At 45.2% G+C, this 24,837-nt stretch overlaps 1 protein-coding gene across 7 annotated transcripts in view; it reads right to left on the bottom strand.

The window, feature by feature from the left end:
- Positions 1-19,976: 19,976 nt before the first annotated feature.
- Positions 19,977-24,837, bottom strand: part of ATF6 (activating transcription factor 6) — a 196,729-nt gene continuing 191,868 nt past the window's right edge. For all 7 annotated transcript variants that reach the window (XM_028826690.2, XM_015114031.3, XM_077939534.1 and 4 more), the window contains one exon: positions 19,977-20,614. In XM_028826690.2, coding sequence (XP_028682523.1) covers positions 20,406-20,614 — 209 coding nt within the window. In that variant the 3' untranslated portion in view covers positions 19,977-20,405. The remainder of the gene's footprint in view (positions 20,615-24,837) is intronic.

The raw sequence follows: 24,837 nt of genomic DNA on the forward strand, positions 1-24,837 counted from the left end.
TCTTTTACAAATTTTTTTTGTGCAAATATTTTAAATTAAGGACAGCATGACATTTTACCCAAACACTTTAGTAAGTATCTCGTAAGAAAATTTTTAATATAACCTTAACCTAACGAGATTAATTATGATTCCTTAAAATCAATAACATACAACCCAAATTTAATTTCCCCAATGTTCTCAAAAGTGTCTTGTACAGCTGGGACTTTAAACCAGGATCAATCAGTATCCACACATTGAATTATGTTTTTGCATCTGAAATCTCCCTCTATCTCCTCTCCCTTCCTCTCCCCTCCTCTCCTGTAAACTTTTCATTTTGCAATAATTTTAAATTTACAGAAAAGTTGCAAAGTTGGAGAGTTCCTGCACACCCTTCAAGTAGTTCCCCCTAATATTAACATCTTGCATAATCATGGTATTTGTCAAAGCTCAAGAAACCCATATTAGTGAATTACCGTCAGCTCCAGTTAAGCCTCTTTTCATCTAGAATGGTTCTCTCTGCCCAACCTCTTTCTTTCACGTCACTGATTTGCTGATGAAACTGTGTTGGGTTTTTGGTGACACATCACTTTCTGGATTTATCCGATTACCTCCTTCAGGTGTCACTTAACTTATTCCTCTGTCATGGTCTGAATGTTTGTTCCCCCCACCCCTAAATTCTTATTTTGAAACTTACTCCCCAGTGTGATGGTGTTGGTAGGATTAGGCCAAGTGGGCAGAGCCCTCATGATGGGATTAAAAGAAGCTCCAAGGGCCGGACGTAGTGGCTCATGCCTGTAATCCCAACACTTTGGGAGGCCAAGGCAGGTGGATCACCTGAGGTCAGGAGTTCAAGACTAGCCTAGCCAGCATGGTGAAACTCCATCTCTACTAAAAATACAAAAATTAGCCAGGTGTGATCATGGGCACCTGCAATCCTAGCTACTTGGGAGGCTGAGGCAGGAGAACCGCTTGAACCCAAGAGGTGGAGTTTGCAGAGTGCTGAGATGGCACCACTGCACCCCAGCCTGGGCAACAAGCGAACAAGCGCAAAACTCCGTCTCAAAAAAAAAAAAAAAAAAAAGAAGCTCCAAGGAGGCCTCTTGCCCCTTCGGCCATGTGAGGGCGCAGCAGCAAGGAATCACGTAGGAAGCAGAGGTGCCCTCACGGGACACTAAACCTGCTGGTGCCTTGATCCTGGAATTCCCAGCCTCCAGAACCGTAAGCTATAAGTTGCTGTTGTTTATAAATTACCCAGTCTAGGGTACTTTTGTTACAGTGATACAGACAGGAGACAGGGAAATACTGGGTAGAAGAGAGCAGTTCCCCAGCAAAGGCCCCACCCTTAAGCCTGAAGACCCACAGCCCTAAATGAGGACAGACATTTCTGTTTTTGAGCCCAAAAAGCTGCCTTTTGGCCCCCCACGCCCGCCCCCCGCATCCTGCCCCCATATAAACCCAACACCTTAGCGGGAACACACAAGCAGCTTGGCCGTTCCCCAGCAGGGGACATTGGGACTAGCAGAGCAGCAATGGCGGACCAATGCGGCAGAGAAAGACAGGAGCGGAGGGACGCCTGGACGCCGAGGGGAGTTCATCCGGGGGCGGTCGGAGAAGAGTCTAGCCACTGGGCAGCCCGACTCCAGGGGAAGACCACCTTCCCACTACATCCCCGACTTCTGGCTCCCCATCCATCTCCCCGAGAGCCACCTCCATCACTCAATAAAACCCTGCACTCATCCTTCGAGTCTGCGTGTGATCCGATTCTTTCGGGACACTGGGCAACAGCTGGGGATACAGAATGCAGAGAGAGGGTCCATTGAGCTGATTAACACACAAGCCGTCTGCAGACAGCAAATCTGAAAGAGCCTTGTGACACACGTCTACTTGGGCTTTGGGAGTCGCAGACACCCGCCCCTAGAAGCTGCTGCGGAACCAGAGCCCAAAAGCGGATGCGCCGGCTTCTGCACGTGTCTCTAGGGGTTTGAGCGGCGGGGCGACTGAGCAGGCGAACCATACCCCTGTCTCGCTGGCTGCGAGGGGAATCAAGGAACTCTCCCTTTTCAGTAGCAGTCTGAAAGTCCTAAGACATCCTCTTTCCAGCTTTTGCCTTAAAGTGGAGGTTAGATCTAAAAGCTTGATTAGATTTAGGAGAGACATTTTTGACAAAAGACTTCATTGTGACGCTGTGAACTTGGTGCTTCCTATTTTCCATATTTGTCCTACTCTTTTCAGTGCCTTTTGTCAGCCTCACCACCCTAGGATGATGCATTGCAAACACCCCATACATGTTCTGCCTGCCTTCTTGGTCCCCTCCCACCCCCACACATCTGTAGTTCCCATGCTGACAGATGGATCTTGCTTTGGTCCTGTCCCTGTAACCACTGTCAGGTTAAACAAGAGTGCCTCCTGGGCAGTAGTCCTCAAGCAGGTTTGGTTTTTCCCTCTCAATATCCCCATGAATGTATTTGGTGGGCTTAGTTCTTTTCCTGCTCCTGGATGAAAACTTGGACAGACACCTTGATTTCTCTGGCAACTCTCAGGTAATAAAAAGTCCTGTGGTCACTTTAAATTAAAACAAGAACAACACAGATTCCGCTGGGTAATTGAAACAGCCAGTCCATTTTAATCATCAGAATGTTGAACTTGACTTCAGGTTGCTGCTCCCAGAGTTGTCCTTGCTGAGGCCACTGGTGAGGGGTTATCCACTTCCCCCATGGCTAACTTTGGTGTCTGCCCTTTCAGACTTGAGCAGAAGAAAGAAGGGAGGACAAAGAGGGCAGGAAAGGTGTTACTCTGCTGGTAAAGTCATAGGGTCTAGCACTCCTGAGAGGTGCTTAAAGTCTCCTGAGCACTTTTGTGGGTTCTTTGAAGAACTCCCCCTTTTTGCTAGGGATGCCTTGTCACTTTCTCTTCACATGGACTAAAGCTTCTCTGTTCTGGCTGGTTGTCCTCCCCTTCTCCAGCCCTTAGAAATCTAGGGGTACCTCTGGCTGATTCTACTGGTATCTCTGCCCCTCTAAATGGTCCACTTGGATAGGACTTAAGATGACCCATACATGGCCACATCTAGTGCATAGAAAATTCCCATACGTTATGTATACTGATAAAGCTGGAGTCCAGGTTGGTCCTCAGTTAAGTCATCTTTGCTGAAGAGTAGCTAGCCAGCCCACCTTCTCTTATTAGGTCTCCCAAATAGGAGTGCATCACTGGTCCACTGTTACCCAAAAACTGCAAAGAACGTGGACTGAGTGCCCCAAGAAGTCCACTTAAAACTCTCTTCCCTTAGCCTTACGATAAGGGGCAGGCACATCCCACCCCAGGGTGGAAGGGGTGTGATTTCACAAAGCTCTCTCCAGAGGAATCCTCTTCTAACATCCTCTTTTAAAAAGTTTCCAACTCAATTCTTTTACATTCGTAATGTGGTTGAAGAGTTTTAAAGTCTCTAATCGGTTTCTGGACACCTTCTTGGTGAATGTTGCCTGCGGTCTGGCCCATCCTTTGGAATGTGAGATCTGGCGTCTCCTGAGGCCTTGGCTGAAAACTCCCACTCTTACACCCCATAATGCTTTGGCAGTTCCCTCCTCCTAGGATGCCTTCTCAGTCACCCTGCCCTTCTTGACACCTTAGACTGTCCTCAAGGTCCAGCTCCAGTAAAGTCTTGTCCGATTCCCCAGCTGGAGCAACAGTAGCCCTTTCTACCATGCATGGCACCAACTACATGTGTCTTTTTTTGCATGTATTTGTGAACAAATCTAATCAGTTCAGTGAAGTTTCTCTCTCTCTGGAAAAGCAGAGGCTGTTCCTTATTCACCCGGGACTCTCCGCAGCACTTAGCACAGAGCCTGACTCACAATACCTGCTCATTAGGGATCTGTTAAATGAATAAATGAATGAACAAGGACTTCATTTTGGCCACACAAAATTCAAGGTCACATCAGTGCCTTCCCAAACAGGAACCTGACCAAAGTCACAGGCCTTCCTGCGGTCTGTATTTGGGGAGCCATTCTCAAACAGTGCTTTTCTCAAGGGTACCTCCCCACAGACTTGTAGTGCAATGCCCACAGACCAGGTGGATTTGGTTCCTGGAACTCAGGAAGTTGAAGCTTGAGAAGTACAGGCCATTCTTAAGATAGAATCACTGCAGAGGCCAACAGTCTCTACGCCATGGTCATCTGTGAGCCCAGGACATGTTCTGTTCATCTTGTATCGCCAAGGTCTCAGTGAGGATAATGGGCTGTTTCCCCACTTGAAAGCAAGAGACACAGAATTATGCCCAGTTTCTCAACCCGTTATACAATTAACAGGAAATATGACCACTTGGGGTTTTTACTGAGCACAGACGAGCAATATTCAGTGTCTGAGGCCTTGATCCTGGGTGGGTTGGTGGGTGACCTCAGCCCTCCTGACCAGGGAGCTTTGTGTGGCTGCCCATGAACCCTCAACAGCCGGGTCATCTCCCCCACCCCCCCTCCATCAACACTTGACTTTCTCAGTCTGTCCCCAACTGCCATGAAATCACAAATGGGCACCAAGAAAAGGTCTTGGACTATGACTTTCCAAGAAGACAACACAGAAGGAACATTTGCTTTTTGAGAGCATTCTAATATTCCTTATGAACTTATTAGCATCATACCTTTAGGACTCCTTGGTTGTAAGCAATAGAAATAGAGTTTTTCTAGCTTAGGCAAAGAGGAATTTATTAGAAGGATACTTGGAAGTTCACAGACTCAAAGAAAAACCTGGAAAATCAGGCCATGGGAAGGCAAAGAACCGGGCTGGCTCTGGGCAGCAGGACATTCTCTTTGAAGATACCTTCATGGGAGCTTCTGTTTCAGCCATGCATAGCCCCCAGTTGTCTCCATTCAAGACACAAATTTTTAGGAGAGAGTCTGGTTGGTGAGCTTGTGTCCAAAGACCACCTTGTCACCAGGGTTGGATTCTGTGGTTGACAGCTCCGCCCTAATCACACTAAGTCGGGAAGGGCCAGTTCCCCCAGTGAAGGGCTGCTGAGCAGACAGAAACAAACAAAAACCAAAAAACAAAACCAGATGTCCACTAAAAACATTTCCACTAATATATTTGAAATATGATTCAATTTTCCAAAGTTCAGTTTATATACAACTCTTTGTTTAACTGAATTTCTCTTTTCCTCCTACCTGCTGGAAAGTTTAAGGTTCATAGCAAGCATGTAGGATGTCGATGGTGTCCATGTTGCCTTTGCCTCTCTCCTGGTTCTATTTTATGTCTTTTGTTTTGTTTTGTTTTTTTAATGTTCCTTTATCTCTAGTTTGCTGCCTTGGTGTATGCTGTGACTTTTCTTTTTTTTTTTTTTTTTTCTGGAATAAGGCAGAATATAAATGAGCAGATTATCTGTGACTATTCAGAAATGCCTTATGGTGTAAAGCAAGGTTTGTCTGTGCTGTGAGTTTTCCCACTGGAAGGGCTTGCAGTCTGGAAGCCAACAGTGACAAAGATGTCGTCGTGGCACGGAATCCCTGCAGTTCTCTACTTTTAAAGCTTTCCCAGAGTGATTAGATGCAGACAAATTGCATCAAACTTTTACTGCATAGTATTCCTATGGTTAGGGGAATGCAATTTGACCCATGGTAAGACAAGCCAGTTGAGAGAGAGAGAGAGAGAGAGAATGAACAAGAACAAAGGGAGGTTGGCTGAGGAAGCCTGGGGCTGGGCCCTGCTCTGGGGTTATTTTCCATGTGACCTCAGCTGAGCTCTCTTTCTGGAGGATCCTGCCTGGTTCTGGAGCACCAAGGAAAATTCGGCAGTGCCTGAGGGAGTTAAAGTGCGGCCAACAGCAGCAGGTGCCAGGAAAGGGCTGGAAAACGCTGGTGAACTTCCCAGAGTCACACAGCAACTTCAGTTATGATTTGGAGAGGAAAGTCTGGGTTGGAAAGGAAAGTCTGGGGTTGGAGAGAAAAGCAAGAGGTCTGCCAGCTGCCCTCAGAAGAACCCCAGCTCCACCCACCAACCTCTGTGATAAGCTGGCTTTCCCCCCTGAGCCCAGAGGCTAGGAGAGGCCCAAGGGCTGTGCGCTTATCAAGGATGTCTTGGTTGTGGAGATCGGAAACCCACTCAGCCTGGTTCAAAGAGAAGCTAGCTGTAAGAGTGCCCCAGGCAGTCCCACAGATACTCAGTGAGGCTTCACGCTCCTCTCAGGGACCGGGACAGGAAATTCAGGAACCCTGTCAATCCTCCCAAAGTGCTCAGGGCCCTCAGAGCACTCTCTCACTCCTGCTTAGCAGCAGCACAAGGAGCCTCCCCAAGCTGCCCCAGCTCAAGCATCCACGACTCACTGTCCCCCTCAGACTCCCTGAGGGGCTCAGCTCATCTGTCCATGCTGAGCATGTGGACTGACCATATCCACCCCTCGTCCAGCCAGCTGTGTAGGAGGAACGGGCCGTGTAGACCCCTAGGCTCATAGGAGGGCTCAATACATGTGGATCCCATTGGGAAGTGTCAACACTGGTTCTTCCTCTAGTTGAAGGGCCACTGAGAGGACCCACAAGAGCTTCAGGGTCCAGATGGACTCCTGTCGAGAGCACGGTGGGAGGGATTCCTGCACCCCAGGGCCACTGGGCTCAAGGACTCTGAGGACACGAGGTATGTTTTGGTCACTGAAGAAGAGCAATGCTCTATGACTTCCAAAGAAACAGACTCACTTTGCAGGCTGACACCCACGTAGCTCCTCCTAGGGACCTCCTCCAGCATGACTCTCTTGAGACAGAGCTAACCAAGTTGAAGGAACCATGTGAGCCCTCAGAGGGTTATTCGACACCGATTTCACATTGAAGTGATTTCACATTGAAGTGGTACTTGAACGCAGAAAGTCGTCTACCCACCAGCTTTACTCCCACCGGGGCCCAAGAGGCCTTTGCCAGGAGGCTGCGCTGGCTCCTGTCTCTTCCCTGCCTATGCTCAAGCTGTTCTCACCCCTGCCATGACTGGACAGGCATCCTTTCCCAGTCACCACCTGATTGACCTCTCCCCCTCCCTTAGGCCTTAACCAAAGCCCACCTCCCGCAGGAAGGCCCCAGTCCCATCCTCTCCTCCCCCTTCTTGTCCCTTGGGCCTCCGCACCTGTGTCTTAGCCTGCTTGACATCTGGCCGCCTCCCAGCTACTCACGCCTGTGTGTGCTTTCCTCCCTAGCCTGGTTGCTGGAGGACATCTCTGTGCCCTGTCACAGCACGGCCAGGAGAGCAGAGGGGCTAAGGGCTGATGTGGGCTGCCACCAGAGAGCTCCACTTCTGGTCACACAGAAGGACTTCTGACCCTTCAACAGCCCCTGGAACCCACCAGGGCCCAGTGGCCCCTAGGTCACCCTGCCCCTCTCTTCCAGCAGTGGAATTCCCCTCCACCCCCGAAAGACCCTGGCCCTGCGCTGACTCCCTCACCTCACAATGGCCACTTCTGTTATGGAGCGGCCATACCCTGCTGTGGCGCATTTTCAGAACAGAAAGGGCCTTCACTGGTACGCCCTTGGGGTTACGGCATTCCTGCAGAACGCACTGGCCTATTCTCCGCAGCTCTGCAGGAGACAGGACCCTGGATACCCAGGGTGAGCCCCACCCTAACTTCTCTCCTCTCTCTTGAAAGAGAAGGGCCAGTAGCTGGTGCTGACCCCAGGCTCTGTCGCCTTTCTCACTCTAAGGAAGCCAGTCCACATTTTGTTCCTCTGTGAGGCCATGCCATTGGTCAGGATGGACATGAAGCAGCGCAGAGAGAAGGGAGTTCAGTCAGGCAGTGAGGAGCGGAGGCCCCAGGCCTCTCTTCCGCAGGAAACTGCTGTCTGGAGGCATGCAAGGCGGCTCTCTGCTGTGGGGCGCAAAGCATTGTCCTGCGAATCCCCAGAGCACCTGAAACCTAGCTGGCAGGACAGCCTGGGGAGATGACAGTCAGGGAGAGAGGAGAGTCTGGGGGGAGAGGACAGTCTGAGGGACAGGACAGTCTGAGGGAGAGGACAGTCCAGGGGAAGAGGACAGTCAAGGAGGAAAGGACAGGATAGTCTGAGGGAGAGGACAGTCTGAGGGAGAGGACAGTCTGAGGGAGAGGACAGTCTGAGGGAGAGGACAGTCTGGGGGGAGAGGACAGTCTGAGGGACAGGACAGTCTGAGGGAGAGGACAGTCCAGGGGAGAGGACAGTCTGGGGGAGAGGACAGCCTCAGCCCAGGTGTCGAGGGGCCTGCCATGCCGCAGAAGAGTGAAACTGGCTGGTAGATACACTCAGCATCGTGAAGCACTTGATGTTGACGTTAGCTTTGAGTAAGTCCAAAAGGTTCACCTATCTTGACACTGTCAGGAAAACAGTTCCGCTGGTGGGGAGCACTGATCGCAGGCTGGGCTGGTGAGGGTCTTCATACCTGCTGCACCCTTCGCTGTCCCACTAGCGAAGATGGGACCTGCCTGCCCACTCCCAGGGCACACTGGGAAGCAGAGGGGCCATATCACGGGCTGGTATTTTGACTTTGCTGATGGCTTGTCATAGCAGGTGGGTTATAATCACACCCCCTTGTGAGCCGTCTCCTGATTTTGTACAAAGTTGGAGTCAAATCTTTCCTCTAGGAATTTAAGAACCTGTATAATTTTTCTTGGTTTTGTCTTCAAAGCTTTTTGTGTTCCCTCTGTGACTCAATATTTGGATGTCTCTCCCTGAGAGAAGCCATCAGAGTGAGATCTAAGATTCAGGCTGGTGCCAGCCTTAGAGACGGGGGAGCCGCCTCCACCCCAGCAGTCATGGAGCCAGAGGCCTGCAACCACAACTCACCTGCCTGTCCCTGGGGCACTGCCCCTCAGCTGCCATGGCAGCACAAGCCCAACAGGGAGATTTCAAAGAGGGAGGGTCTGGCTTTCCAGCCACAGACCCAGAGCTCCTTTCTCTAGGAACTCTGCAAAGTCTGGAGGGGAGAGAACCTTCAGGACGCAAGGGAATGAACACATAGGCAAACTGCAGTGTCTTTTCCCTTGCCTGAGGGCTGTTGTAAGAAGGGGTGCACTCCGCCTCCCACTGGCCCAAGAGCCTGAAGTGCGGTGGCTTTGGCTGGCCCGCTGTTTGTGTGCTATTCTCTCCCTCCTGATTTACCGTTTCTTCTGTTGCTTCAGGCTTCTTCTGGGTCAGCAGTTATCCTCTTCCCCCATTCCTCACCCAACCCAAACCTTCTCTCCTTTCCTTTGCAGTTCTTTTCACGTCTTTCTGTTTCTGTTTTTGTTTTTCCAGTTCCCTGAGGTCTGGGAGCAGACTCTCCCTCTTGTTCTCTCTGCGCCAGGGCCTCCCCCCACCACTCCTCTCCTCTCTCTCTCTTCTCCTTCTCCCCCTCTGTCCCTCTTCTCCCGGCTCCCTCTCCTTCCAAGAATATGCCATTTCCCAAAAAGTTCCATTTTCACAGCCATGGTTATTTTCATGCATTTCCCCGTTCTAACATCGCAAAGGAATGTCTGACATCATCTCCACAAGTGAATCCAGCACTTTCCAGCCCCCACCCCTACCTCTCTCCCCTCCTTTCTTTCCCAGCTGTTTGCTAGGTTTGGACTTTCATTATCTAAACGCATTTTCTTTTTCTTGTTCCAGGGACCCTACTCCACCCTCAACCTCTAGAATGATGTCGCTCCATAAACATCAGAACTAGGCTGCGAAAGACAGCGTTCATTGGTTCCTGAGCTTTTCTGCACATTAGAATCACCTGGGGAAATGTTCACACTCCTATGCCCAGGTCACACCCTGTACCAATTCAGTGAGATGTCGGGGTGGGAGCCAGGCACCAGTATTTTTTAAATGTCCCCAGGTGGTTTCAAAGTGTAGCAAAGTTTGAGAACCACCAAGCTAGGACTGAAGTGAAGGGGGTTCCAGCCTTTAGCCAACTCTGCCATGGAGCCTGGGGCACACACCTTGTCTTCAGAGCTGTGAAGGAGGGGCCAGGAGCATTCTCTCTGGGGTGCCCCTGCCCAGCGCTGGGCGTTCTCCCAGCCACCCAGTGAAGACCTGCTCCAGGTCCCACAGCAAAGGGTGCTGGTTCAAAGCAGGGGCTCCCAGGAGTTCAGTGCCCAGGAGAGCCGTGGACTTGTGGGGGAGCAAGCAGCCGGTTCTGCCTCTCGTCCTGGATGTAGCCCCTGAGCCTGGATGGTGGCTGACTCGACTGAGTGCGTGCATCTGATTCCTTAATCAATTCTTTTTTTCTTTTTCTTTTTGCATAGGGTGCAGTAGCTAGTGCAGTGTGACAAATACCAGTCTATCATGCACATTCCTGGAAGGGCAGTGTATATTTGTGGCTTTCTAAATGCTCAATAATTCAATGAAATCCTGATTTAGCCTAAAATGCCCAAACCACCATGTCCCAAGCACACTATATCCACAGGCCTGATTCAGGCCCTTCAGCTGGGAGTGCAGCTACCCAGGGCAGCAGCAGCAGCAGGAATGGAGGCTGTAGATACTGAAGATGTAACGCCTGTGGACTTCCAAAAAGGCAGCACACACACACAATTTTTTTTTCTTTTAACGGAGACAGAGTCTAGCTAGCTCTGTCGCACAGGCTGGAGTGCAGTGGCATGATCTCGGCTCACTGAAACCTCTGCCTCCCAGGCTCACGCAATTCTCCTGCCTCAGCCTCCCAAGTAGTGGGAATTACAGGTGCGCACCACCAAGCCCGGCTAATTTTTGTATTTAAGTAGAGACGGGGTTTCACCATGTTGGCCAGGCTGGTCTCGAACTCCTGACTTCAGGTGATCCTGATATTCCCACCCACCCCAACAATAGCAGCCGGGGGAAGATTCCTCTCTGGCCGGAGTCTGGATCTTCCCATCCTCCAGCCTTGCTGACAGGGAACTACACGGGTGTTTCTCAGGCCCCTCTCAGAGTCCTCTGGGGGGCTTGCTGAAACACAGGGTACTAGGCCCAGCCTTGGAGTCTGACTCAATGGGTCTGGGATGGGGCCAGGAAAGTTGCATTTCTAACAAGTTTTGAGGTGCTGCTGCAGTCTCAGGGCCCCACTTGCAGACTTGCTGGTTTACATCCTCTTTCCAGGCCCATTTCTAATATGCCACAGACTGAAGTCAGAGGAAAAAGCAATAGGATGAAATGAAAAGGGGAAGAGGAAAACTAATGATGCCTTGTCTTTTAAGGGAAGGCAGGGATCTCTGTTGTTTCCCTTGCAGTCCTGCCTCAGCATTGGGCATCGCACATCCTGCAACTTCTGTGCCCTGTGAATATCCGCATAGGGTGCGGTAGCCAGTGCAATGTGACAAATGCCAGTCTATCATACACACTCCTGAAAGGACAGTATATATTTGTGGCTTTCTAAATGCTCAATAATTCAACGAAATCCTGATTTAGCCTAAAATGCCCAAACCACCATGTCCCAAGCACACTATATCCACAGCACTACTGGAGAAAAAAATCAAATTCAAGACATAAGTAGGGTTCCTGCTCTTCTGGAGCTCACTGTCCCACAGGGATGATAAATGTTTAACCGGTAATTGCAAAGGCGATGAGAGTCAGGAAAGGAGAAGTATGAGATGCTGCTATGGCGACGAAAACAATCTTTCTATGAGTGGCGTTTTCCTTCTTTGGACTGTTCGTGCCCTGCCGACTTGTGCCGGATGATAAATCCTGGGAAGACGGAATCAGCCCCAACCGTGCTGCTACTTGCAATGTGCTTCTAGTTGTGCTCCCTTAAGTGGTGACCTGTAGAGCCATTTAAAACAAGAGATTAAGTGTTTCAGCATCTTTCCTGCTCATATTGTCTAAATTAAGATGAATTTCCAGCTCCCCCAAGCTGGCAATTTGATGGAAACAGCCTAGCTGGATGTGTGGCTTTCTAAATGTTGAATTGTAATTGTTGCTGTAATTCTGTCTTCCTAAAGGCTGCCAGGCTAAAAGGGGCAACGTGTTGATCTGATGTGAACGAGTGGCTTAGCAGAAGAGAATTCCAGCAGCACCAGGAAACCAGAGACAATATGGCGAAATGGATTGTTTGATGTCCTGGGGCCAGCAGCCAAGTGAGTGGGTGAGATCTTGGCTCATGACAAATATGCTGGCCATGAACTTCCCACCCCCAAACTCTCCTGAGAGCAGCTTGTGTCCAACTGAACTTTCTTTTTCAGGCTGACCAGAAATCTTACCCTCGCCTGGAAATGGTCTTTACTCTTCTGTGGGGACAGAAGGGTGACCACCGAGTCCCATGGAAGATACATCACTCATGTCTCTAGACATGTGAAGGACACGTCAAGGATGTTGTCTAGTTCATCATCTACATGGTTTCCCGCAGCTCCATGATAGATGTCAGAACTTCACACAACACTTAGAACTGGTGGCAAAGGTTTAAATTCCAGGGCCATTGCCTCTAGCCCACTATGAAGAAATGCAGCCCAAGAATCGAAGCTCCATGAGGTGCTCAGGCAATGGAGATAACCTCGGAGGCTTCAGAAGTCAAGCAGGACACCTAGGGAAGGAGCATCTGAGATGGCTTTTGAGGCTCTCAGTTCTTCCTTTGTACCCAGTTGATGTTTGCAGAAATATGGACCATACTGTAAATAATTGGCAACAGTATTTTCTGTTAGCCTGGCAAGGTCCCCCTTCTAAATGGATACAGCTTTTAGGACTGACACTGCTGCACTCAATCTTATAAGATGATCCATTTATTAATATGGTGTGTTGTATTTATTTTAAAGATATGTCCTTCACTTCTGAAACAAACCATTTCAATTCTGAGTCTGCAGATTAGTGATCTCTTACATAAGCATCTCTATTTCATAGTCCAGCATCCACATCAGCAGTTACATCTGCAACATGAAACTTTCTATAGAAGTAGAACTTGTAATCACAAGGCAGACGGTGGATACATCCTGGGATGGAGCTGGATGCCACACTTGGGTGGGCTCTTGGGTATGAGTAGAGTAGGAGAGTTGGGAGAGCCTAAGATCTTCAATTATGGAGGAACCAGCTTGTATCCACTCCACTGGGTAACTCATCCAAGATGGAGACAAGGACTGAGGTCTAGAAGAATTGGTGCAGCAGCCCAGCATGGGCTATGCATGCAGCCAGCATTGAGTTATGCCTTCTGAGTCACTCACAGAAAACCCTTGGGTACTGCTGGACCTTGCCTCTTAGCAACTCTCCCTCTTTTCTGAACATGCCTCAACACCCTGGTTGCCCGTGTTGTGTGGCTTGATTTCTTCCTCGCTCATTTGTCTCTTTTTGACTTCAAAGGATGAACCACAATGTAGCATAGTAGAAAGAATGTGGCTTTAAAATCATGACAGACTTAATTTCAAATCTCAACTCTGCTATGTATTAGTTGTGAGATCCTGGGCAAGTTTTTAATCTCTTGTGACTATTTCTTCATCTGTAATTCACAGACATGGGTATTAATATTATCATGTCGATGATGAAGGCTTGCTGCAAAGCTCAAATGAGCTAATGCTTGTAAAGTCTTAGCATGATGCCTGGAAGGTTAAGTCTTCAATAAGCATCAGCTCCTACTATGAACTGAACCAAGAGCAGGGTTCTCTTTAGGCATTTGTACAGATCACGCTGAATGAATGTGATGGAGTGAAATATGCTATAGGTTTCCTATGGTGAGCAAAACATTGGAAGGGATTTAAATCTCTACCAAAACTGGACCAGTTAGGTAAATTACAGGGTAAATGCTAAAGAAACCCTCTACTTGTGATACCATGTATTATATAAACCAAATGTCATTTGTGGTTACCCTTTGAGATTCAAAAATTGACTTGAACCATATCCCACATAGAGTGAGAAGTCCCAGGGGGACAATGCCATAAAGATTGAGGGTGGGGGGTGGGGGTTGAAGCAGTTTTTATTGCCCTGTTTCACCTGACATCCACTGACACTTCAGTGTATGAATTATCTTGCTGTGCTGTCTTTTTCTTCACTAGTTATACCACATTGAGTCCCACCCTCAGTCTCTCACTCCCAAGGCAACATTGATACAAAACTGTGTATCTGCTTTTACTGAAGAGTTGGGGGCAATGAAGAGGATTTGCATTTCAGCATCACAGTTTGTAAAAGTCCTTTGCCCTCCCGCCACCAGGGAGTCTTTTCACGACACTCCCCTCAGGGTCTTTAGCCTCCAGCCCTATTGCTTGGTCCCATTCCTTTTTTCTGCTGTCAACTCTCTACCCTCCAATCTCTGCTAACTTTCTCTGCAGAAGAGGTGACTTGAGGTTGGTCTCCTTCTAGATGGCGGGGCGGGGGGGGGGTCTCATTTTCTAAATAAGTCCATTAAAGTATCTTCTGAAACAAATGTAGTTTTGCCTCTCAGAGAACCCTGATGTTATTGTCATTTTGTAATTTATGTATATGGCTCCATGGGCTGACTGTGAGCTCTTTTAGGGCATGAACTTATGCCAGATCTATGTATCAGGAGGTGGAATAATATAGTGGTGAATAATTCACATAATTGGCTGGGCCCAAATATTGGGTCCACTATTTTTTATTTTTATTTTGAGACAGGGTCTCACTCTGTCACCCAGGCGGGAGTGCAGTGGTGTGATCTCGGTTCATTGCAACCTCCACCTCCTGGGTTCAAGTGATCCTCCCACTTCAGCTCCCCATGTAGCTTGTAGCTGGGATTACAGGCACCCGCCACCATGCCTGGCTAATTTTTGTATTTTTTGTAGAGACAAGGTTTCACCATTTTGCTCGGCTGGTCTCAAACTCCTGAGCTCAGGTGATCCACCTGCCTTGGCCTCCCAGAGTGCTAGGATTACAGGCGTGAGTCACTGCAGCTGGCCAGCTCCATTACTTATTAATAACCATCTTACAAAATAGGATGTAGAGAAGATTGAAATAATATAGTTAAACCAGTGTCAGAGGCATTCATTGGGTGTTCAGCAAATGCCTGCATTAATTACTCCTGGACGGATCCCTTGCTGTCAGTCTGCAGTGACTAGTTTCAAGTGTGGTGGCATTTGTCATTGCAAGCTGGGAAGGGGCCTTTGGTGAGGACAAAATGCGTGACTGAGTAACCCAGTTTCCTGAAGACATAGAAAGATATAATATGGGTTTTTAGATTTTTTTTTCCTTGATAAGATTGTAGTTTGAATATCTGGACACTTAAATAAAGGAAATTTTTACTTAATTAGGCTTGGGAGAAGAGTGGAAAATAGTTCAACAGTTTCATCTTAACAGTAACACAAGCCACAAAGCCTTTTCAGGTTTCCTTTCTCATTACTAATCCCCCAACACTGAAGATTCATTTGGGGGCTTTTTTCTCTCTTTCTACAAACAGAATAAAACAAGGTAAGTTTAAAAATTCTTTATTTGAATTTTAGAGAAATAACAGGTATTATATTATAAAGACTTGCTTGAAAGTATGAAATAGTCTGTTGTTATTATTCCTTTAGGTTTTGCAAACCAACATCATTATTAAGGGAGAGAATGATACATCTCTCCTCCTCATCTTTAACACGTTCTTCAATTGGCATGGGTACAACCTGAGCAAAAAGATCCTGGTGAAATGGTATCTCTGACATTCCCTCCTCAGTTCTAATGGCTCCATGGATGAAGCCCTACTGGACTTAGACCAGCCATACTTGCCAAAGTGGTAACAGGAAACCAGTGCCTCAAAGGCTAGTAGTGCATAGTAGTTTTCATCTAAAGCTCTGTTTCCCCATCATCTCCTCTGTCCTGGTGACTGGCCTGGAAATTATGGCAAGTATGGGTTAAAATGGACCAATATACAATTGCTGTGAAAGTCAACCTGCTAATCTCTAGCTGGGATTAACATAAAGGGGATATGCCAAGCCTCCTGGTTTATTCAACTTCATTGAGAGCAAACAGCACAACAGTGTTGTTTGTTGGCCTTGGCAAATGATAAACTATGATTTATTTACTCCTTAGTTACCAAGCCTAATATAATTAAAAGTATTTTAGTGTGCTAAATCTCTAATGCTTAAAGTTAGCAAACCAATATGTTGAGAATGGCACCCACTGTGTGACAGTGGCTGGCCATGACATGGATTCATACGTAAGATCAAATTTCCTAATCAGATACCTTTGTCATTCTTCTTTGCATAAATTTGATTGCATCTAATAACACAGATATTAGAACAAACTGCCGAAAGTTCTAGTCTTACCCAAAATAAACTGTTTTAAGCTTAGTCATTAAAAAGATAAGAACAGAACACACTTTACTTTCTTTTTTTTAGGTAGGAGAAAACTGCTTTTCTTTTACAAGCATAGTTCCTTTTGGATTCTGGCAACATCTTTTTGGATAGTCCAGTATTATTTCCTAGAAAATTAAAAATCAATCCCAGTCCCTGTGGGTGGAAGGAAATGGGAATATTCACTTCCAAATGTTATTAGGGGTGGGAATGAACATTTCTTATATTTCATTCTCTATCTTTTAGGCTTTATTCTTGTTTTTAAAAGTTATAATTGGTATTCATATTAGCAGCAACAATCCTAATTTCTGTAAGTTAAAACGACTCAGGACTGATGAAAATAACATTTTTGGTAAGGAATATGGAGTCCACAGGTGGTAATAAGTGTTTATCAATTTTGGCAATTAACAATCTTATTTAAGAGGTTAATTGGTATGAAATAGCCAATAGTTAATTGGTATGAAATAGCAAATAGCCAATGAAAAGATCTCAGTTGGCTGAAGGAAGCTGAGTCAGCCCATTAGTATGCCGTGGAAAGAGGGCTTTCATGGCTGGAAAATTTCCCATGACTTCAGAGTGAAAGGGGGCATCGGATCCAGCTCTAGCTCTTCAGGCTGTGAAAGCAAAAGTGGTTACTTCTAATATGTTGTTGAAAGTGAAAGTCACTTTGAAACTTTGCAATGTGTCAGAAAGTCAAATACAATTACAAGTTTTTCCTGTAATACATTTCTGTCAAGTTTCACAACCTGAGCTTAGTAAAATGGCAAGAATCAAAAAATAGTAGGAAAGTGGCAAAGAGCTTGAGAGTTTTCCAGTTTTAACGATGCTAAATGCTGCCACGGCAGTCTCACCAGCCTCTTGCCGCGGTGACTACCGGGGAATACACACTGGGGAGGAAGGTTCAGGCCAAGAGGATTTAATCAGGATGATGTTTGTTTAAAAAATGATTTGAAAAATCAATTTGAATCCCAAGTTCCTTGTCTGTTTCTAAATTTGCTTGGAACACTTAAGAATGACTCACATAACACTGCTTTCAAATACCTCCATGTCTACTTCTTACTGGCAAGAAATGGCAAAGAAATGCCAGTTTTGTGCTGGAACTTGTAGTCATTTTTTTTTTTTAAATTAGATGATGCTCTGAGTTTTATAATTATGGTCTGAGTTTTATATTTATGGGGGATTTTTTACTTGTGAAAACACAAATCTCACCCAAAACTCAATGTGAAATTTCTGTACTACAAGCATGGCAAACAACAGATTTGTTTCAAGGTTGATCCTTTCACATTGACTCCTAACTTTGGAGTTAGTTTACACTAACACTCTAACGAAGCTGTGTCCCTGTACTGCTGGACATAAGTCAACCCCAAAGGGACAAGCTCCTAACATCTGACTCAGTAGTTAACATGAGGAAACATCCACTTACTTCCATTAAGCCTTAAAAATTTGGGACTTGCAGAAAGACTGTTCCTATCAGCCTCCACCATTACTTCTCGAGACTGCATTATTGTTAGCCCAAAGAGTACAAAATCATCTAATAACAGGAGGACCTGCCTCCTCCATGAGTTTATCTAATTGTCTCATAAGTTGCAAAATCCCATTTAAAATTTAATAAATAAAAAATACACATATTACCCATAATTTCTGGCTGCAACCCCCAAAAGGCAATCCCACCCCCAAAAAAAAAATTAATCTGGCATAGCAACTTCTCATTTCCTAAAGGGCCTTGTGCATACAAACATTAAAATAAAAACTACAATTGTGCCTAGGGATTCATTATAGCTTTGCCAGCAATTTAGAAAGTAGATTGCTTCTTTGCATTTGTCAATTTCCTTTCACTCATTTCCTAAAACTCTACCCTTAGGAGAATCCTGTTCCCTCATCTCAAAGATCCATTCAAGAATAGGCAATGACAAAGAGCGGAAGGGCTAGTGAGACAGAAAAGAAGGCAAAGCTCCCAGGCTGCTCTGGGCGGCACCTCACAGGCACCCCTAGTTCTGTGGCAGGGCTGCCGGCCTGCTACCACCTTCCTGCTCTTCAGTGGAGACTCCCTCCCAACCGCTACCCACCTTTTCACCTGGAAGACAGGGACTAACGTTGGTGAATATGACATAACCAAAATCTTCCATCTGAGGAGTTGGTAAAATGATCACAGAAAAAGCTGGGAATCGAGAGATGAAGTAAAAGTGAAGCGCTAAGAAGAAGGCCACGAGATAGGTCCTTCTGTGATTCTACATCACGGAGAGGAGGGAAACTCTATTTATAATCACCCCACACAAACCAGGTTTACACTGACCATGATACCGTATGACAGTTCCAGCAAATGAGCAGCTTGGGGATGACTACGTTGCCACTGTCTACTAGCCATGGTCACAGCCTCTGGTGTGGCTAATTCATATTACAGTAATAGGAAGGGGCAGGGGCAGGAGAAATATCCCACGATAAGACTGCCCAGTTACCTGAAGGTCTTCTGGGCATTTGCCTTATATTCCTTGGCACCCATTAGAAGAATGGTCCCCAGGGAAAACGGTTCTTGTCTGAAAATCACCCAGGATAGCCAAATCTAAGGGAAGTGCTGCACTGACTTAAAAATGTTTGTAATGTGCAAAAAGAGGAAGGTTAATTAGCACTTTTCAAACTCCAGAATCCCAGGTAATACAACAATAAAGCCCTTCTTTTCCCTGCTCACAAAAGTTGAACTGATTTCCTTGGAAAGCATTTAACTAGCTTGGACAAAGAGGCACCAGTACAGAGAGTTAGAAGTGCTGATGGTTCTTTAAAATTATTTAGGAGCCAGGCCTAATTTCACAGGCAGAAAACTAACTAGCTATGTATAATCCTTGAGAGGTTGCTATAATTTCTCTTTCCCTTTCTTGCAAGCAAGAAGAGAAATTGATTGCTATAGTGTGGAACAAGAATAAATCTGACAAAGGCAAGTCAATGGGGGTAAGAAACAGTGTTTGTAGATGAGTTACACCAAAAAATGGAGAAGTTTTGTAGGAGAGGGAGGAAGACTCACTTTAGAAACTGAAGGCAGCACATTAGAGAGGACATCACTGTCTCAGATCCATTTCTATGAATTTATCAAATGAAACATAATTGTCTACTATGGTGAAAAAAGAGGCATAGTACAGTAAAAATGAACACAACTTTTTTTTTTTTTTAACCATGGGAGGACAAAAGATTTAATTCCTTCACTGTCTTTTCATTCGAGAAAGTGAAAATCATTGCCATATTATGGGATACACTCCCTCAGCAGGAATCCACATTCAGTAATCAGGATTGTTTTAAGGAGCAAATACTTGTCAATTCTCCAGTGAAAAAGCTTTTGTCTTGTTTAAGTCTAAAGTTACTTCCATGTTCCTCAGCTGATTTTGGTATAATTTCAATAGAAGAATGAATGAAAATGAAAGCTTTGTCCTGTGGTCCATGAGGACCTATACCAGATTAGTAAAGAGAAAATATAAGTATGTGTGCTAATACTTAGTGGCCTAGAGTCCTCAAAATAAACAATAGCTGTGGCTTTAATCTCATACTGCAATCACATCAAACTTTCTATCTTTTAAACATGTGTATTAATAGAGCTATCTCCTCTCTTCGAACCCCACCACTGGCCCTTCCCTTACTCTTCTATTTTCTCAAATCTGTACACACTCCCTGACCCCCTTTGTTTAGGTGTGAGCCACAAATCCTAAGTAAAGATAAACTTTACCAACTGGGAGTTTTTCCTTTAGAAAGCTCCCAATTGTTTTGACTGTTTTTGGAGTGTTTTTGGCTGTTTTGGTTTTGAAATGTGTTTTCTCAAATAAGTACAATATCCAGAATGAGTTTGCATTAAATGAATGAAAAATCGAATTAGTGGAAACCATTTGAACATGCATGTGCGGCATAGCTTTAAATAAAATTCACTTTATGAATCAGTAAGTGAAATGGCAAAAAGGAGAGGTGGATATTATTTGAAAGAAGATGACTGTTTAAACACAAAACCAACACAGAGGGAAGAGAGGTTTAGAAAGGTACAGAAAAAAAAATCTACACCAGGTAACACCAGAGGATGCAGGGCTACATTTGTCACTGAAGAAACATTGTTCTCTTGTGTCTGAATTCCAGTGCTTTCCAAATAGATGGGAAGATGATGAAAAATGGAGCAGCTTCTTTTATTTCTTCTTCTTTCCTCCTTGAATTCTAGTACAAGACAGTTCTCTGCCTGCCACCAAGGCAGAAAGCAGCACTTCGCTCACCTGCTCTTCAGCCTGGCAGGGTCCCACGCTCAGTTCTCCAGCATAGCTGCAGGGTGCTATTGTAATGACTCAGGGATGGTGCTGACAGCGTGGGCTGCCTCTGTGGCTGCGGGAGGGGAGCCAAAGAAGGTGTTGGTTTGATTCCTCTGCTGATCTCGGAGGTAAGGAGGAACTGATGAGCTTTTGATGTGGAGGATCCTGGTGTCCATCACCTGACAGTCAATCTGCATCATCACTTCATAGTCTTGCCCATTGATCACATTCTCTGCAGGCAGGAATACACACAAAGAATAAATATTCAATAGAATGTGCATCTCTGCCATAAGCTTTAGCCCCAGAAAGACAGAAATGTGTTTTAAGCCTGTGAACTGTCAATAAACTTTCAAGGGTACAGAGGGACTCTCAGTCACTAAGCAGAGCTACAGGTGGGCAGGGTGCCAGGATGGCCTGTCCTCTCCCAATTCTAGCTCCCAAACAACCTCCATTGACTAAACAAGGGCTAAAGCAACTGCCAGGGTTAATAACGCCACAGAGCATCTGTCCACAGACATCGTATATCTTGCATGCTTTCCGTGCAGTGTATTACTCTGGTTACAGCAATTGGAACAGAAGGGGTTTTTAGTGGGGAATACAGAGAATTCCTAAGTCCTCTTTCCTGCCTTCAACAATGGAAAGAAACAACTGTCAAAAGGACCAGCATTCCATGGGAATGGTAAGGAGACACTGGCCAAGTGTGCTTAGCTCCTATTCATCAGTAATATTTCTGACTTCATTAAGACACTTCCAACTACGAATGTAAAGGTTTGCCATTAGGAGCGCGAGGTACAGTGAAAACTGACAAGTTATAGACATCCGACAATTATGCTCTTTTCCAGAGATCACTTCTCTTCCATATTGAGGAGATCTTTATTTCCAGAGTTCCTGATTCCAGGCACAAAGTGTCAAGTACAATTCCAACATGGAATTAAAGGGAGTCTATAGAACTGGCAGGTAAGCTAGAGAGTGTGTGCAGAGGGAACGGGAAAACCATGCGGAGCCATGCTTTCTACATAAGGGGCAACTCATTATCATGAGTTTAAATACACACACAGACTATATTCCACTCCTACTTCCTACGAGGATAAAAGCTCTTGATTTTAGGGAGAGGACCAAATTACTCTCTGATTTGTAATTCTGGGTGGTCATTTTCCAACTTGTAGTCAATGAAACTTAGACATAAAACTGATGAGAAAATTATAAATAGATAATATTTTTCAAGCCCAGCTGAATAATCACAGCAATACAGTAAAAAGATGTGTGAACATGGAAGAATTCTGAGTAGGTAACAAGGCATCTGAGTTTGGCATTTTCATCTATGAATCCAGAGCGGGGTGTGGGGCTGGGGAAGAACTACTGGCGACAGCCTAGTTCTGTACTGCCTTTCTACGAAGATGACACACAGCCAACCAATGATTTTTAAAATTAAACGTTTGGCTTTTTCAAGAGAAAGAATTGAATTTAAATGTAGAATTATTTCTATTCTACTTTTTTAAAAAAAAATTTTAACTTTGACACTGAGCATGCCAAGCATTACAAATCTGGAGGAAGAAAATCCAAAGTCTGACATTTGATCTTCAGATTCCATTGTTACGTACAGGACAACTACGCTGTGGAGCTTGTCACTTAGGGAGCTAAAACAGGACTTTGGAGATCATCTAGTCCAGGGTGTCCTAAATTTGGGTCTAATTTATAGACTTCAGGGAGTCTGTAAGTTCCCTGAAATCATATGCAAAGTTTTGTGTGTGCATGTTTTTGGAGAGAGGGGCCATCAGATTCTGAATGGGGTCTGTGGCCCCCAAAAGTTAAAAATTACTAGACAGTTCTAATCTACCAATTCTAAGTGCCTTGAGCAGATGATATATTCTATTTTAAATCCAACAGAATACATAATTCCTCCACTTCTGTTGGTCACTCATTTGTTCCAATGTTTAAAATAGTCTTCATTGATGATAAATTTCCCATTACCAGTCTTGAAAATCTCTTCCATTATAGTTGAAGTTAATTTCCTTCTTTCCCAGCCTCAGCAGGGATGAAGAACAGCTGGTTGCTGCTATGTATTAACTAACCCTACCTATTCTTTAAGACCACTGTTACGGAAGCTTAACTCCAATTTCACAAGTACGGCTGCTTTGCAATGGCTATTACTTATCTTTACAGAAATAAATTTGAAAGTCTATAAGTTAGCCAATGTTTCTTATCACAGTGTTTTCCAAAAAGTAGGAGATGAAAGAAAGAAATCTTGTTAATGTGCTTGGAGTCATTTCATTTAGGACGCGTGACTAAGTTCAGATTTCAAGGCGACACACCAGTCATTTCCTTTTGGAACCATAGTCCCTCTCTCCCCATTTTAGAAAAACTGAAGGGCTGTGTGTGTGTGTGTGTGTGTGTGTGTGTGTGTGTGTGTGTGTACGCGCATGCACTGTGGAAGACCAAATAATGGAAAACACATGTATCAGAGACATGCAATACACATTACTAATTTTTACTGGTTTCCTGGATTAACTCAGAATCCAGATGACAGTTTAAGATCAAGACCAAGTTCTCTAATACAGCCCAAACCACCTGCAGAAGTCATTAGAGCCCATGTGCCTGTTATAGTTTAAACTGATAACTGGGGTTTTTTAAAGCTTTAAATATGAAGAAGAGATGGAAAACCTGGGAATATAAGCTCAGATGCTTTGAGGAACATGTAAAGCTGTGATCTGATTCCAAGACTCAGGAGTTCCTAGCCATGGTTGGAATGGCAATGTCATCTTAAGCCCAACCAGAAGGAGACTCAGGCTAGGTTTGGTCTAGGTGGCTTTAAAATGGGATCTCTTCCTCACACTCTTCTTCTGAAGGTAACAAATTCTGGACCAAGGAAACTATCAGCATTGCTAGAAGACGACTCTACCAGATAGCATGTGAATGCCTGAAGCTGAAGTCAGGAAGCTCCTTGACAAGTTGGATAGTTCAGCGTTTGGGGTAACATGCCATTAGGAGTCCCAACATAGCCACACCTCTATAAAGGATAAAGGAGTCACAGCAACATTCTCTGGTCTACTCTATGAGACATTATAAAAAGGTTCTTTGGGTGGCTTAGTACTAACACCCTTGGACAGTTAGTGAGGCAATCTCATCATTACTGATGAGGCTTTAATGATTTTAATTAAAGGAGGACACAATTTTAACAAAATTAAAGGAGGGCCACCAGCTTGTGGTAACTCACGGTCTTCGCAGGTCCCTCCCCTTGGTGGCTGGGCATCTGTTTATACAGTACGCACCCAGGAGCAGCAGAGAGCCCCCAAAACTCCTCTTAATCGTGGCAGATGAAGCTCCTGCTACCCTTTACTTTAAGGCTTTGAGTTCCGGCCACCCCTGGGAAGAAAGGCACCTTCAATCATTGCCTACAATTTGCCCGTCAGGGTGAATAAAAATTATCAGATCAAGTTTTAACTGCGGAAACAGAGAAGACTCTGGCTTAGATGGGAAGGAAAGGAAGGTCTCTTGAAGGAAAACACAGGCAGGGATGTGAAACACTGAGGATGGACCACACCCTTTCATTAAGGACCAGGTCTTCACTGCTAATATGCAGGGCTCTAGTAAAGAGAAAGCAGTAAAATCATGGGTTTTATGACAAAACAGAACATGGTCAACATTAGATCAGCGAGTTGTGAGAGCTGAGTTATGTGCAAAGACTGATGAACCATTTTTGTAAATGTAAATTTAATGAAAAAAGACCATGACTTATTTAGGAAAAATAGAACCAAATGGAATAGTACTGGAGTGAAAACGTTAAAGGTTCACTCTTCCATCAGCACACATTTGGGCACTGCACAAATGGTTCAAATCTTATGTTCTGGGCTTTCTGAGTAAACAAGAATGAGATAAACACTGAACTGAGTCAGGAAAAGGGTATAAAATATGATTAATTCAAATTCAAAATTAATCAGGCAAATAAAAAGGAAAGAGCTAAATGGCTTCAAACATGAGCAGTAAACTATGATTCTGAATGCCCAGAAGGGTTGGAGAAGCCAGAAAAAGTGTCTGGACATTGGAGGTGGAAAAACTCTAGGCAATGTGGAATTTCAAACAACCTGTTAACATGCAATAACTGAATTAAGCATGGCCTGCCAAGAGACTGTTAGCTGGGAGATGACTAACACACAAGCCAGAACCTTGACCATAAACAATTAAATATCTAAAAATTTCACACAAAGTTTAATATTAAAAAGTGGTAAGACTTCACCAGTACTTTGCAAAGAAGCATAAATCATGAGATTTCTATTCAGAATCAAACACTAATCCTAAAAAGAGGCAGCTTTCTCTGTGTAAAGTAGGCTGGTGACAGGTAGTGCTGCTGAATATGTGCCTGAATCCCCTGGGGTGTGGGATACGCATGTGTGGGGCATGGAAGGTAAATAAATATCCACTCACACATGGACCATGACAGACACCTTCAAAAAAAAA

Source organism: Macaca mulatta, chromosome 1 (assembly GCF_049350105.2).
Source record: "Macaca mulatta isolate MMU2019108-1 chromosome 1, T2T-MMU8v2.0, whole genome shotgun sequence".
NCBI classification, from domain to species: Eukaryota; Metazoa; Chordata; class Mammalia; order Primates; family Cercopithecidae; genus Macaca; species Macaca mulatta.